Source organism: Jaculus jaculus, chromosome 10 (genome assembly GCF_020740685.1).
Source record: "Jaculus jaculus isolate mJacJac1 chromosome 10, mJacJac1.mat.Y.cur, whole genome shotgun sequence".
NCBI lineage: Eukaryota > Metazoa > Chordata > Mammalia > Rodentia > Dipodidae > Jaculus > Jaculus jaculus.
Window position 1 is genome coordinate 9,283,215 of NC_059111.1, and position 15,217 is coordinate 9,298,431.

Genomic DNA, 15,217 nt, shown 5'->3' on the forward strand with positions numbered 1-15,217 from the left:
AAAAAAAAAAAAAAAGGAAGGAAAGAAAGAAACAAAATACCCACTCCTGCCTCCACGTGCTCTTCTGACGTTACACACGGTCAAAGGTTGCTCCTCAGTCAGTTCATTTACTATAAGCATAAGTGCTCGTACTTTATTGCACTCTTTCCCAAAGCTTTTGAAGCCCAGAGGTGTTGAATTTGGTATATCTTCAACATACAATGTATTAATACACTGACCTTTCATGGTTTATAAGTGTAAAGACACCTACTTACAGGAACATGAAAATTATCTCCACAAAAGAAATTTATATGAAAAGTTGGCTTTTCATGCCGGGCAAGGTGGCACACACCTCTAATCCCAGCACTGGAGAGGCAGACATACGAGGATTGCCGTGAGTTCGAGGGCACCCTGAGACTCCATGGTGAATTCCAGCATCAGCCTGGGCTAGAGACCCTACCTCAAAAAAAAAAAGGGCTGGAGAGATGGCTTAGCGGTTAAGCGCTCGCCTGTGAAGCCTAAGGACCCCGGTTCAAGGCTCGGTTCCCCAGGTCCCACGTTAGCCAGATACACAAGGGGGTGCACGCGTCTGGAGTTCGTTTGCAGAGGCTGGAAGCCCTGGCGCGCCCATTCTCTCTCTCTCCCTCTATCTGTCTTTCTCTCTGTGTCTGTCGCTCTCAAATAAATAAATAAATAAATAAACCAAAAAAGTTGGCTTTTCAAAATACAAAAAGAGGAGTCTAACTTTTCATTCACAGTAACAGCACATTCTGCTCCATTAAGGTCTCTTCAAGGAAGCATATCATGTTTACACCTAAGAACTTAACAGAAGTTTTACTCTAATTATAATGGAATACCTTATATATAATTTTTTCAGCTTCATTTAATACACATGGAGTCCAATGTTCATTTGTAGTCTGAAATATAAGGGAGAATAAACATCACGAAGTGGCATATATATCATATAACACCATACAGACAGTGACTAAATATTTGGGGGGAAAAGGAATCCAGCCAGTGCTGGCTAATATTAGCTGTGTCTGTACATATTTTTAACGCAAAAGCAAAAGAGCCATGATAAATCGAACTGAGGAGGTCCTAATTCAACTGTGCTCCTTCATCCAGAAAAACCATTGGGCTACTACAAGTCTGAAGCGTGGAAGACCTGGGTGTGAGTGAAAGCAGAGCCAGCGGGGGCTCTGAGGAAGGCACGCGTTCCTAAGCACAACAGTCACTGGCAAGCGGGACGCAAGCCGAGCAAGAGATCACAGCGCCGCCCGGTGCTCAGCGAGGCCAGACGCTGACTTCAGACAGCAAAAGCATCACAGAAAGAGCTTCGGCCCGAGCAGAGCCACAGTAAGGTGGCTGGGAGACAGAGGAGGTGGGAAGGAAGGGTGGCCCAGGTAGGAAGCTCTCAACAAGAGCCGGGAAAAATGAGGAGGAGAACAGTGGTTCTGGAGCCTGGGTGGGGTGCGGACAGTTATGAAGAGCCTTCCTCTTGGGGACACGGGACATGAGATCCTGATCAGACTTGAAAGAGAACCTTAGCTTTCAAATTTAGATTGTGACTGGAAAGATGGAAGAGCAGTATCTTTCTCGACTGCTCTCCATCTTATTCCTTCTGGTGGGGTCTCTCACTGACCCACAGCCCACTGGGTTGGCTACACTTGCTGGCCATGTTAGCTATCTGTAACACACACACACACACACACATATACATGTTAGCTGCTTGAAACACAAATGTATGCACGTTTTCTATCTGAAACACATACATGAACATGTTGACTATAACACACACACGTACACGTTAGCTGTCTGAAACACAAATACACGCACATTTTCTATCTGTATGAACATGTCAGCTATCTGTCACACACACATACACACACGCATGTACGCGTTAAACATCTGAAGACCACACTCAATTGTGCCAAGTGTGAATACGGGTCACTACAGAAATTCATCTGTCTTTAATTCCCTGTATGTCTAAGATACTGTTGTTATTCCTTCCAAATTGCACAACATTTGTTATATGGAAACAACAAAAAATTAAAGTAATTATAAAGTAAAATAACAGGATCACTAAAAATGTTGAGCTCCTAAAAAAAACTGTGGCAAGAGAGTTCATCAAAAATAAAATAGCTACCCATCGTAGGAATCATTTATTTTAGGCACATCACAGATTTGACTTCAGAAAGTTTACAAATTGCAACATTACCAGTAGACTAAATTCTCCCAGTGTGACACCAAATGAAAGAGGCCTCTCTGGATCAGTGACCTACCAAAGAAGAAAGGGGACATAAGCAACAAGGAGCACGTACATCCCACCCTCTAATACACACAAAAGGGGACCCATCTACAAGGAAGTCACATCACCCAACTGGGTTCAAAGGACTGAAGGGAGTAGGTGGCAGTAAGTTATGGGTAGGATAAATGTCTCTGCATATCATGGCCCAACATGTGGCTCTGACATTCTTTCCAGCCCCTCTTCTGCAAAATTTCCCTGAGCCATGTTGGGTTCATTTTTGGTCTGCTTCAGTGATGAGGTGTTGGGGGCTCTGGGTCTCTGGCTCTCTGATTAAAAATATGGAACGCTTCATGAATTTGCATGTCATCCTTGTGCAGGGGCCATGCTAATCTTCTCTATATCGTTCCAATTTTAGTAGATGTGCTGCCAAAGCAAGCACCAAACAGAGATTCCTGCTCGGGAAGATGTCGTTAGGGGTTTCTTACTGATTCTCAGATTGACCAGTTCTAATTACAGATGTACAGAGTACGAACGGGGTTATTTCTACACATGTACAACCTGTGGGAGAATCACGTACAGGTAATGAGCTTACATATCACTCACATGCTTTTCACTTCTTTATGGTGATAGTCTTTTTTTTTTTCTTTTTAAATTTTTATTAACATTTTCCATGATTATAAAATATATCCCATGGTAATTCCCTCCCTCCCCACCCCCACACTTTCCCATTTGAAATTCCATTCCCCATCATATTACCTCCCCATTACAATCATTGTAATTACATATATACAGTATCAACCTATTAAGTATCCTCCTCCCTTCCTTTCTCCACCCTTTATGTCTCCTTTTTATATGGTGATAGTCTTTAGAACCTCTCACGGCCGCTCTGAAAGATTCCTGGTTAAGAACTACTGTGACAGTGCCGTTCAACACAGCGCCAGAACTGCTTCCTTCTCTCTGAAGCTTACCTACTGTCCACTCTTCCTCCTGCCCACAACTTCTGATGACCACCACTCTCCTCTCTTTCTGAGCCTGACATTTTAGATACCACACACTTAAGTGAGATCAGGCAGTATTTGTCTCTCTGAGACTGGCATATTTCACTGAACATAATAATGGCCAGTTCCATCCAAGCAACTGCAAGTGACTGAACTGGCTGTGTTCACGTTGAGTAGTATCTTATCATGAATACAGACATTTTTGATATACACTATTTCTTGGGTTTATTATAAACAAGAATACTGATGAGTTAAGAAAAGTTTATTAATAAAATTCACTTTAATAACTTCATAAAGCCAAAGGGAAAGTAAGCCTGAGAAAACTTTTCTGGAAGCACGGCATGTCTTATTGCACATTGCTTCAGGAGAACCTAGGGGAGGGAAGGAAAGTCTCCATGTGTCACTTTGCTTTTCTTTCACTCAAGCCAGGCAAATTCAAGACAAAAAGGAATTCTATATCTATTTTAGAAGACACAGAACATTTCTGCTTGCCTAGGTAAATGATAAAATTCAAGTTTTCTCAAAAATGTTTTACACTTTTATTCACTTTTGTTTGGTTGGTTTTGTTCTTCGAGACAAGGTCTCTCTGTGGTCCAGGCAGGCCTTGCACTTGAGGCAATCCTCCTGGCTCTGCCTCCAGAGTGTTGAAATGATAGATGAAAACCACCATGCTCAACTGTGTGTTTGAAATAATGTGTAATAATTTAAATATACGCTGCATTTTAACTACATTAATGTCATCTCTTTAGATTTGGGGTGAAGTTTGGTTTCTCACTCATGGTAAAAACCTGTGGCTGGTTCAACCCATCTCTGTGGACTGTTGAGGAAACTGAATTAGTTATTACAGAATTACCAGACCCCCTTTTCTGCCAACTACCATCATCAATATTGATCACTTTTTAAAATGAGCTTTTGTCAATATAAAAAGAAAATTAGCTCCCTAAAATTATACCTTAATGATGAAATAAATAATAGAGAACATCCCATGGGGTGATTTTATACTATGTCTATCCATGAACCCGCCCAACTAACACAGACTGACATAAAAGGGTGTTCTTGTAGCACGCTCACATTGAAACAAAAATCAGTCTTGGATTTAAATTGGGTAAAAACAATCCAGAAATGGACGATCAAGAATATCATAAAATATACATTTAGCTATCAACTTAAAAATGAAAATGACTTACATCATCCTCATATTTAATATGGATATTTGTAATTTTTACTTGTACATTTTTTATTACTTGAGTCGCCAATTTTTCCAAAAACGTATCCTTTTTTGCTTCTTTAGGCTTATCTATAAAAAAATAGAAAAATATAAGTTTAGCAGTTGCAATTCTTACATAACTCATAACCAATGACAAAGGAGAGCTAAGGCACTACTCACTGGAAATTATACCTGTTCTCGGGTCTTTATTTATTTATTTTGGACTTTAATATATAGTTCCAACATGAAATTTATTTTTGATGTTAAACTGTAAGCTAACATCAATTTTACCTTCCAACACAGAAACCGAGTGGCAATGTGCGCGAAGAACACAGGGCATAAATACTACTTTTACCTACCTTTGCAGCGGTCAAGACCTTTGAAACGTTTCTTAAAATGTTTTTTGTGCTTTTTACGCTTACGTCCTTCTCAGTGGAAGCATTTTAGTGAGAAAAGGATAAAATTCAAGTTAGCAGACAAGAGGACAGAAAAGAAAATAAGAGAACTCTTCCTCATAGCAAAGCTTGGTATAGCCCACCTTACCTTAGTCTAAGCTGACAAGCACACATTCACAAACTGTCTTAGTCTAGAGAAGCATTCTTCAGAAAAGAATAACCTTTCATCTAGAGGATAACTTGGCTGGTGCAATTACATAAAAACTGTATGAAATACCTACTCTCAATGCCTTTTTCATATTTATGACTTTACAATATAAAGATTCACTTTAATCTCAATGTTACAAAAATATTGGAAATGTAATAAAAACAATGTAAAACTTTCAGGTGTTGATCAAAGCGTGGTAGAGACATAGGCGTGCATATGGAATGAAAAGGGTAGGTGCTGAGGACCTCTCTGGATGACACCCTGCACAAGCAAGATTAGTTAACGACATCACACATCACAAAACATAGTGGGGCAAAATATACACCGAGTGGTGTATTCAATTAGTTGAGTAATTCCTCTTTTATTTAGTAGTTGGCATTTTGGCATTATCCAACACTTTTTGTTACCCAATATCCAAACTTCAGTCAACTGCCAACCAACAGCCTGCAGTCTTTACTCCGGAGGCAGGCCCTCACGATCTCGGCCTGGCCTCCATCCACCTCAGGCTTCTTGGCTTCTTCTGAAAGACTAACCAAGCCTGTCGCCCCATGTTCAAGGCCACTTGAACGCTCTCTGTGCGTCAATCACGTGTCTGCACGACACGGCCTTCGCGCTCTGCCCGCTCCTTGGTCCTGTCCTGCCTCTTGCCGCGCTCCCCTGCACTGGAACTAGAAATGCTAAGCGTGGTTTTCTGAAAGCAGGCATAGCGTCCAATGCCTAGAGCCTCCCTACACGCACCTCTTGTACACTTGAGTTGTGTAAACTCTTTGGTTACTTACTGAGAACCTTCTAGAAGGCTTCACCACTGCCTGGGGGAATCTTTTTACACCTGCTCTAAGCAGCCCTGGGCCTGTACCTTACTCAGGACTCTATCAAACAGCACTGGCACTGTGTCTGTCTGCTGTCTACACAAACCTTCTGCCATCAGACAGGAGGCATCACGTGGCAGGGAGCTTCCTCGAGACAGGGATTTGTATCTGACCACAAAGTACACTCTATTTGTCTGTTCAAATGAGTCAAAAAATTCACATTTGCATATTAAAATATGTAAATGTGTATATATTTGAGAGAAAATGTTTTAACTTTTCCTTTGTTCTTCCTTGGTATTTGCCAAGCTGCTCTCCAAAATTAGGAAACAAACTCTGAATATAAGAATAAACTCTAAAGCCAGGTGTGGTGGTGCACGCCTTTAACCCCAGCACTTGGGAGGCAGAAGTAGGAGGACTGCAGTGAATTTGAGGCCACCCTGATACTACATACTGAATTCCAGGTCAGCCTGGACTAGAGTGAGACCCTACCTCAAAAAAAAAAAAAAAGAATAAACTCAATTAAATATCAAGAGGAAAATATTTAGCAAACATAAAAGAACCTAGCTGACATATACACTAGTGTTTAACACAGGATCAGTTGCTGATCCTATTTCACTCACAAATCAAACATATACACACTGAGTTCTCAAAGAAGACCATTTAAAAATAAAGGAGGGGATGGAGAGATGGCTTAGTGGTTAAGGCACATGCCTATAAAGCCTAAGGACCCAGGTTCAATTCACCAGTACCCACATAAGCCAGATGCACAAGGGAATGCATGCATCTGGAGTTCGTTTGCAGTGGCAGGAGGCCCTGACATGCCCATTATCTCTCTCTCTCTCTATCTGCCTCTTTCTCTGTCTGTCACTCTTAAATAAATAATTTAAAAAACTTAAAGAAAAAGAATTTTAAAAGGGGGTAGGAGAAATGGCTTGGTGGTTAAGGCATTTGTGAAGCCTAAGGATCCTGGTTCAATTCCTCAGTACCCACATAATCTAGATGCACAAGGTGACATATGCATCTGGAGTTTGTTTGCAATGATGAGAGGCACTGGCATGCCCATTCTCATATTCTCAATATCTATCTATCTATCTCTATCTCTCTCTCTCTCTGTCAAAATAAATAAATAAACTGGGAATGGTGGCAAACACCTTTAATCCCAGCACTCGGGAGGCAGAGGTAGGAGGATCGTTGAGTTTGAGGCCATTCTTGAGACTACATAGTGAATTCCAAGCCAGTCTGGACTACAGTGAGACCCTACCTTGGAAAACCAAAACAATAATAATAATTAATATAATACTTTTCTTAAAAAATAAAAAACTGGCTGTATTTCCAAATTAAAAGCTGTAGTAAAGAGCCGCATGACTTCACAAATCCCTTTGATGTCTGCCTTAGTAGAAAGCAGCTGGGCGCACATGTCTGCTCTGCCTTCACTTAGCTGGATATGCTGTTTTGTTGAAGTGTATGATGAAAATGTGACTTTGAAGCAGGTATGCAATTAGAAAACAGAGGAGTGTTTTCTTGGCCAGTTTGTGTAATTATGGGTACGACACCCCTATATGGTGTGAGGGTGGTCCTTAAGCTCAGTTGCATCATACAATCTGAAATCTTAATGAAGCGTTCATTTAAATTATAGTCAATTGATCCGCCTTGCACTTGAAGTGGACCTTTCACACACATAAAAATGCAGCCAATCCAGGTGTGGTGGCGCATGCCTTTAAACCCAGCACTCGGTAGGCAGAGGTAGGAGGATCACCTTGAGTTTAAGGCCAGCCTGAGACTCCATAGTGAATTCCAGGTCAGCCTGGGCCAGAGTGAGACCATACCTCGGAAAACCAAAACAAACAAACAAACAAAAAAGAAAAAGCAACAGGTTCAGCCTGTCCTTGGGGCAGTGGCCTCCTTGGTCACACAGGAATGCTGGGGGTGGGCGTTCTTTTCTGCTGTGGGGACATCAAGGAGCCGTGCTCCAGAGCTGGTGTGGATCAGATAAAAGCAGCATGCTGGCCGCTTCTGTGTTCCAGGGAGTGGGCGGTGGAGAAGAACACAGCGCCGGCGCAGCGGGGACCTGCCCAGAGCAGGCCAAGGCAGCCCACGAGCCGCTGCTTTCGCACCACGTGTAAGCAGCAACTCAGTGAACGGTAAATGACTTACTTTTGTTTTGAAAAAAAATCCCAACTTGGTGAGACCCACTGCTCTAAATTAAAAAAAAAACAAAACTGACACCGACTGAAGAAAGAATATACCTTCAGAAACCAAAGAAAGGAAACATTAGTTCTAGCTAGCAGAACTAACAGTTTGTTGTTCACCAACAAAATGAACTATTCTCGCTTCAGCATCACCAAAACTGTGGAGCGTACTTTTTACCCAGGCCAATTAATGCATCTTTAAGAAACGAAACCGAGTCCCTTCATCTTCCCTGTATTATGATACTGCTGCTCTTCACGAGGCGCACTGATTTTGTGCAGCAGTGCAGTGGAACTCGCGTACGTCTTAGAGGTAGGGCGCCCTGGAAGAATCAGAGCACAAGGCAGCTGGAAGAGCACGCAGACCTGGGTCTCTTACAGCCTGCAAAGCTCCCTCGTACGCCACGAGAGCCCCTCTGCTGGGTGAAGGAGCACACTAGCACAGCCAGGCAACTTGCTGAAGGGTAGTGCAATTGGGAAAACGCCTCCAGCGCATGCTTGCTTAGTGCTCTGACTCTGCCACAGAAGGAATTCCACCTGACGAAATGAACACAAGCTTCTAGCTGCAGAATTCAAACTTGATGCTTACTGATCAGAACTTGAGATGCAGACCCTATGTACCATTTACTCAAAACAGACCTTAAGTGTGATTAAATTAATATAATAAGATCCTACAAAATAACGGACCCACTACATTCAATAAATCTAATCCTTTAAAAATCTCAAAAATTCCCAGCACTCAGGAGGCAGAGGTAGGAGAATCGCCGTGAGTTCAAGGCTACCCTGAGAGTACATAGTGAATTCCAGGTTAGCCTGGGCTAGAGCGAGACCCTACCTCAAGAAACCAAAAAACAAAAAGAAAAAAGAAAGAAATCATTATTGCATTTGGTAGGCTTCCTGGTGTACAAAAGCATCTACTGTCAGCCCTGAAGCAAATGGCCTTTGTCTTGCCTTTGTGAAGCCCCCATTCCAATACAGTGACGGGACAGCGCCCCAAGACACGGGGGAGCATGGCAGAAGATCACCGAGCGCATCCGCCACACAGGCTCTGAATAAAGCATTACAGAAACATCCCACTTTGTTGCTTGATATGAGTTTGAAAATCACTGCTTTAAGACAGAAAAGTGCCCAGCTGAGAAACTACCATTGTACTGGCAAACTAAAACCAAAGGGCAGCCCGCATTTCACAGTTCTGTGCAGAGCAAACGGGGAGCTTCACGAGCGCAGCGAGCCGCGCTTGCTGACCCACGAGCCCAGAGCTTGTGTCCACAACACACACCATCCAGTCAATGGAGAAATGGCTGCAGAAGGGAGGGCAAGGGAAATGATGGCAGAGGGGACAACATGAATTACATTTCCATATTTTTCTAAAGGGTGACACACCACCGTATCAATTCTGCTGAGAGCACAAGCATTAAATGAAATTAACCATGCATACCCACCAGGCTTGACGTCCTTGCAAACCAAGTGTTCCAAGCCATATATGAACTCTCCTGAATGGGCACCTGCAGTCCCACGGCAGCAGTAACCAAAATGCAAAGCATTTAAAACTCCTTTAGTTGACATGAGAATGCACATAGCTTAACTCCAAAGACTTAGAAATCCAGTAGCAGAGTAAGTGAAATAATCACAGTGACTCCATTTCCATTCTCTCAACCTAAGAATTTTATTTTAATAATATTCAAACGATTAAAAAATTTAACAAGTGAAGTAAGGCAGGCAAATATCTATTATGGCTAATGCCTCACTGAAATCTCTGATGAATTTTCAAACAAACAAAAATCTGTTGTTTTGGTTCTCTTTTTGCTTGCCATTTTGTCCACTTTTCAGAAAATACTGTGCAACTAACACTCATCTTAAAGTCATTTTAAAGATGTATGCCTGCTGGGTGCTTGATATCCATTCCCATTAATGATGACCACACAGCACCATCGGCCATCTCCCTCCCCAAATCTGGGTGAGCCCAGACACCACCTCAAGGTTAGCCTCCCCAGCTCTGATCAGCTGCTCCCGAGGTTTCAAAGCTTACTAACTCGCACTCTGCTGACTACGGAGTCAAACTCACTACTACTGCTCATGGTTAAGAGCACGGGAGCTGGGGCAGGACTGGGGTCAAATCCCATGCCCTTCTTTTTCTTGTTTGATCTAGAACCATATTTAACTGTCAGCTCAACTAAGCACCCATACCATAGGTGGTGACTATTAAGTGAGGTAATTCACAGAAAATATGCAGAAGGGTAGCCGGTGACTCATGAATCTTCAGTGAATGCCAAATTATCATCATCATCATCATCATCATCATCATCATCATCAAGTCGTTCAAATCTCCTTAAATTGACCTAAGTGTTCTTTCTCACCTGACATCCATCTAGTCTACCAAACTCTGAGACTTCCAGCTATTCCCCACAAAGGCTCTCCATAGCCTCCTCTACCTAGAACATCCTTTCTCCTTTCTGCGTTCATTACACCCAGGTGTAATACACAATTTCACATTGTCTAACCAGAGGATGAATGCAATATGTTCACCCTGCATGTCCTAGACCACTTTTCTAATGCATGTGCACGTGTGTTCATGCTCACACAGGTGCATGGTTATTATCAGAATTATACTCAAAGCTACTAAATGTGTCCAGCAAACAAGGAGATAACTGAAAAAAAGAAAAAAGAAAAAAAATAGGCAAGGAACCCAGAGAACAGTTAATTATATACATAGGAAAAATGAGGACCAGTTGGAGGGAAAATGTATGTAGCAAGCCTTAAAAGGGGGCGGGCACACTGGAGAGATGGTTCAGAGGCTAAGGCACTTGCCTACAAAGCCTAGCAGCCCAGATTTGATTCCCCAGTACCCACATAAAGCCAGATGCACAAAATGATGCATGCATCTGGAGTTTGTCCTGGAGTACCCATTCTGTGTGTGTGTGTGTGTGTGTGTGTGTGTGTGTGTGTGTGTGTGTCTGTCTGTCTTTCTCTGCTTGAAAATAAAAAGTTAAAAAAAAAAAAAAACTAGACATCTAGACATTTGCAGAGCACTTGCCTCACATGTACAAGGTTCTGGGTTCACTACCCAGCACTGCAAAATAAAATAAAGCAACACAAAACAGTACAAACGGAGAATTCTAGGGGGATAAAGGCACAGTTAGAGAGGACCAAGACAGATGAAAGCCTGCCAGAAAAAAATATATACCAGGAATTGAGAACAAACAAACTTCATGTTTCATGAAAAAAAAAAAAGTGACTTCCATAAGAGTAAGTCCTAAGTAATGTCTTATTTAGGAACTAGGAAGTAAGAGGATGCAAATACAGCTAAAAACTAAAATTACCTTGAAGGAATGGGGTCTGAAAGCTACCAAGTATGGAACAGGGGACTGTCCTTTATCTTAAGTGCTTCTTGAAAGTGTATTTGATTATTTAGTGTTGGTATGACTTAATAAAATTATATATAGATATATAGATATAAATTTTACTTATTAGAGGGAGCGAGGGATCATGGGCCCACCAGAGCTTGTAGCCACTGCAAATGAACTCCAGACACAGGCTCGCACCACCTTGTGTGTCTGGCTTTATGTGGATACTACGGAATAGAATCTAGGCCTGTGTCTTTGCTGGCAAGTGCCTTAACCGCTAAGCCATCTCTCCAGCCCAAAATTAAAAATTTAAATACAGAAATTAATACTTCGAACACATCTGACCTTACAATGAACCTTTTTCCCTTCACTTCATGATACCCTTCCCAAGTACAGAAAGCAAAGCCACTCCAACAAAACAAAAGTAGAAAAATGTGAGCTTGTTTACAGGTAAGAAAGAGAAAAGGGAAAAATATGTAGGCTTTTCAATATTCTTCCATTACGGCAGCCTCTGTATTTTTAATAGCATTAGTAACTTCTGATTTTTAAAACTCACTATTCCTTCACTATAAAAACATACTCAGAACAAAAAGAATAGAATAGTGGTAATGACCTCCAATAAACAGGATATTGGTTTCTGTTGTTATTTGAGACAGGGTCTCACACTGCTATCCAGACTGGCCCCAAAGTCCTGCGCTGAAGCCACACAGCCCTCGGCAGCCTGGGCACTGGGACTACAAACACCTCACCCAGCTGGGCAGTCATTTTTAAAACAGATTTCTTATTAATTCAATTAAGTCACCAGCTGAGGCTAAAAAATTAAAATGCAACTAACTTGTATTCATATTTAAATATGATTCACTATTAACTCGTTTTTTCTAATATATTATGTGCCCTATCTTTGAGAGAAAACATCTTCCTTCCTCATTGGAATATGTTCAAATACCACCAAATGATGCCAAAATGAAGCAAAACAGTAGTAACTTAGCCCTCCATCAGCAACTGGGAGGAAAATGAGACAAGCAAGCTGGGTGCTTGGCAAAGGCCTTCAGCTCGGCACTTTGCTCACGACTGCTCCTGTCCCAGTCAGCTCCTGCTCTACAACCAAATCCAAATTGTACGATGAACACAGAAGTCTAAACTTGAAGTAAGGTGTGGCCCTGAAGAAAAGAACTGTTCTGATCACCTGGAGAAGCATGAAGAGAGGCGGAGGCCTGGGTTAGAGCCTCGTCCTCGCTCTCACGCTACAGGAGCACTTTACCACCTCACCTTTCAAGAACTCGCTTAACACGCATGCGTGCACGCACACACTCAGTACTTGGTCACGCCAGAGCAGGAGCTGACATAATCTGGGACCTTCCCTTCAGTGGTGCAGTGCAACTGACCAGCAAGCACAGTAGGGAATCAAAGCCGGCAGTGAGAGCAACTGCCGAGCACCGGCAACCAACCACTCCCCATGTGAGTCAGGGCAGAACTTTGACATGCTAAGATTCTTTGGAACTGCACCTTAAGTAAACCTGTGATGACACCCTCAGTAATTACAGCTAAAGGGCTGGAGAGATGGCTTAGTGGTTAAGGCACTTGCCTGCAAAGCCAAAGGACCCAGGTTCAATATCCCAGGACCCACAGAAGCCAGATGCATAAGGTAGCACACGTTTCTGGAGTTCGTTTGCAGTGGCTGGAGGCCCTGGCGTGCCCATTCTCTCCCTCTCTCTCTTCCTCTCTCTCTGCCTATTTCTGTATCTCTCTCACACACAAATAAATGAAATAAAATATTTAAATTTAAAACAAAATCTAACTAAAACCCAGGCATATCTAAACATCTAAAACACACTATACCTTTCTCTGCTGCTTTCTGTAGGGCTTCTTCAATTCTGGAAAGTTCTTTTTGTTTAATATCCTGCAAGGATTTTTCTTCTTTCTCAGCATCATATTTAACACCTAAAAATGTAGTGAATTCACACACAAAAAAAAATGAGGTCAGTAAACAGATGGGAAAGGCTCAGTCTCATGACAATTGTGTGACATGAGTTATTTTTAAGTCCTATCTGCAAATACTGATTGTGCAAAGGTTTACACACAAATGATTCCTATGTATAAAACATGTAAACATACAAAATATATCAAAAAGAAAGAAGGCAAACAAATTACAAGGAGAAGAGAAGCTAGCAAAAAGGGAAAGACAAGAAAAGATTGCGTAGATAAGGAAAAGAGAAAAACAGAGCAGACAAAAAAATACATCAGATGTTAAACTTATTTCAATTCATCCCTCATAGATTTTTTATTCTTTTCAAAAATAATATCAAAGTATTTTAGACACAAATGTGGCCAGTGACATGCGTACATATTTTAAATGGATGTAGGCTAGTTGCATGTGTGTGTGTATGATTAGTTTGTGTGTGTTATCTTTGACTTGCTCACTATGTTATATGAGACTACGTAGCCCCGTGACAATGTAGTCTCCTCTGGATGTTACCGAACTGGTCACAACGTACTGGCTCCAGGGACGACAAGCAGGTACAATCCCTCCAGGGAGGCAACAACTGCTTCTCCATACAGGTTCTTCCAGGGGATCTTCAACGTTAATTTATCTAAAGAAACACAATTCCAGTCTTAAACCCTTACTTGACTGCTAAGAAGATATAAATTTTTAATTTTTCAAGGAGAAAAGGCATAAAATGTCAAGGCACTTAGTATGTGTATCATTCAGAAAAAAATGAAAGCCTCCAACATTAAAGCTTACGAAGGCCCGGCGTGGTAGCGCACGCCATTAGTCCCAGCAAATCAGGAGGCAGAGGTAGGAGGATCGTTGTGAGTTCAAGGCCACCCTGAGACTACACGGTGAATTCCAGGTTGGCCTGGGCCAGAGTGAGACTCTGCCTCAAAAAAAAAAAAAGAAAGGAAAGAAAAGCTCACAAAGGTCTTTTCCACATAACGCCACCACGGATGCGGACATTCAAATGGCGCTGTTCAAACCTTGTGCAACGATCTTGTTTACTGTCATAAAACCTTAAGGTAAATGAGGCAGCGACTATTGCAATTTTGAAAACGGAGGCTCAGTCCCAGAGAGGGAATCCACCGCGAAGGCGCAGCGGCACAACCTGCGAGGATGCGGGAGCCACAGCCCGGCACGTGGCGCCCAAACCGTGCCAACAGCTGAGCCGCCGCTTCCACAGCTGGAGCGCCCCGTGTGCGCGTGCCCCGGACGGCACAGCGACACCAGGAGGAGCGCCCTTCACTGCGCACCCAGACGGCAGGCCCAACTGCTACAGGTGTTAGGGACAGCACAGAAGACACGCCCGCTGCTACAACAAGTGTTATGCTAGCTAATGTCAACACTGGTATGCAACACGGGCTGGTCATATTTCAAGTGTGCACTTACAAACCACTTGGAAGCAGAACACATTCTCTGAGTTAGAAACAATGGTATTAAGCTGGGCATGGTGGCACAGACCTACCATCCCAGCACTTGGGAGGTGGAGAAGCAAGAGATCAGTTAATTATATTACCGTCTACTTTTTTGGGGTGTATGTGGTACTGGGGATTGAACCCAGAGGCCTAAAAATAATAAGCAAGTACCTTACCACTGAGCTGTACACTCAGCCCTAAGCTCCATTTTCCCTTTTTATTTAGACACACAGTTGTCACTAAGTTACCCAGGTTGTCCCTGAACTTGTCCTACAGCCCAGGCAGGCCTTAAACTTGTGATCCTCCTGCCTCGTGAGATGATAAATTTTAAATTTAAGTAAAAGGGTAACCCAGAGATACCCACAAACATGCCTAACTCTTGAGAAATCAAATAATCCTGGAATTTAGCCACACTGACTGATAGGTTGTGTGAAA

The 15,217-nt window shown here is 42.4% G+C and overlaps 1 protein-coding gene and 1 non-coding gene across 5 annotated transcripts in view; both read right to left on the reverse strand.

The window, feature by feature from the left end:
• The window catches only part of Vps13c (vacuolar protein sorting 13 homolog C), a 163,087-nt gene that overhangs the window by 128,894 nt on the left and 18,976 nt on the right, over positions 1-15,217 (reverse strand). For 2 of the 4 annotated variants that reach the window (XM_004662513.2, XM_004662515.2), the window contains exons 4-10: positions 13,870-13,965; positions 13,214-13,315; positions 9,473-9,535; positions 4,792-4,857; positions 4,413-4,522; positions 2,198-2,257; positions 837-896 (exon numbers count right to left, since the gene is read on the reverse strand). In XM_004662513.2, the coding sequence (XP_004662570.2) occupies positions 837-896; positions 2,198-2,257; positions 4,413-4,522; positions 4,792-4,857; positions 9,473-9,535; positions 13,214-13,315; positions 13,870-13,965 (557 nt within the window). The remainder of the gene's footprint in view (positions 1-836; positions 897-2,197; positions 2,258-4,412; positions 4,523-4,791; positions 4,858-9,472; positions 9,536-13,213; positions 13,316-13,869; positions 13,966-15,217) is intronic. The other 2 variants (XM_004662514.2, XM_004662516.2) reach the window with 1 other exon arrangement.
• On the reverse strand, positions 2,560-2,666 carry LOC123464162. The gene has a single exon (XR_006639403.1). It is a non-coding gene; the product is annotated as a U6 spliceosomal RNA (small nuclear RNA).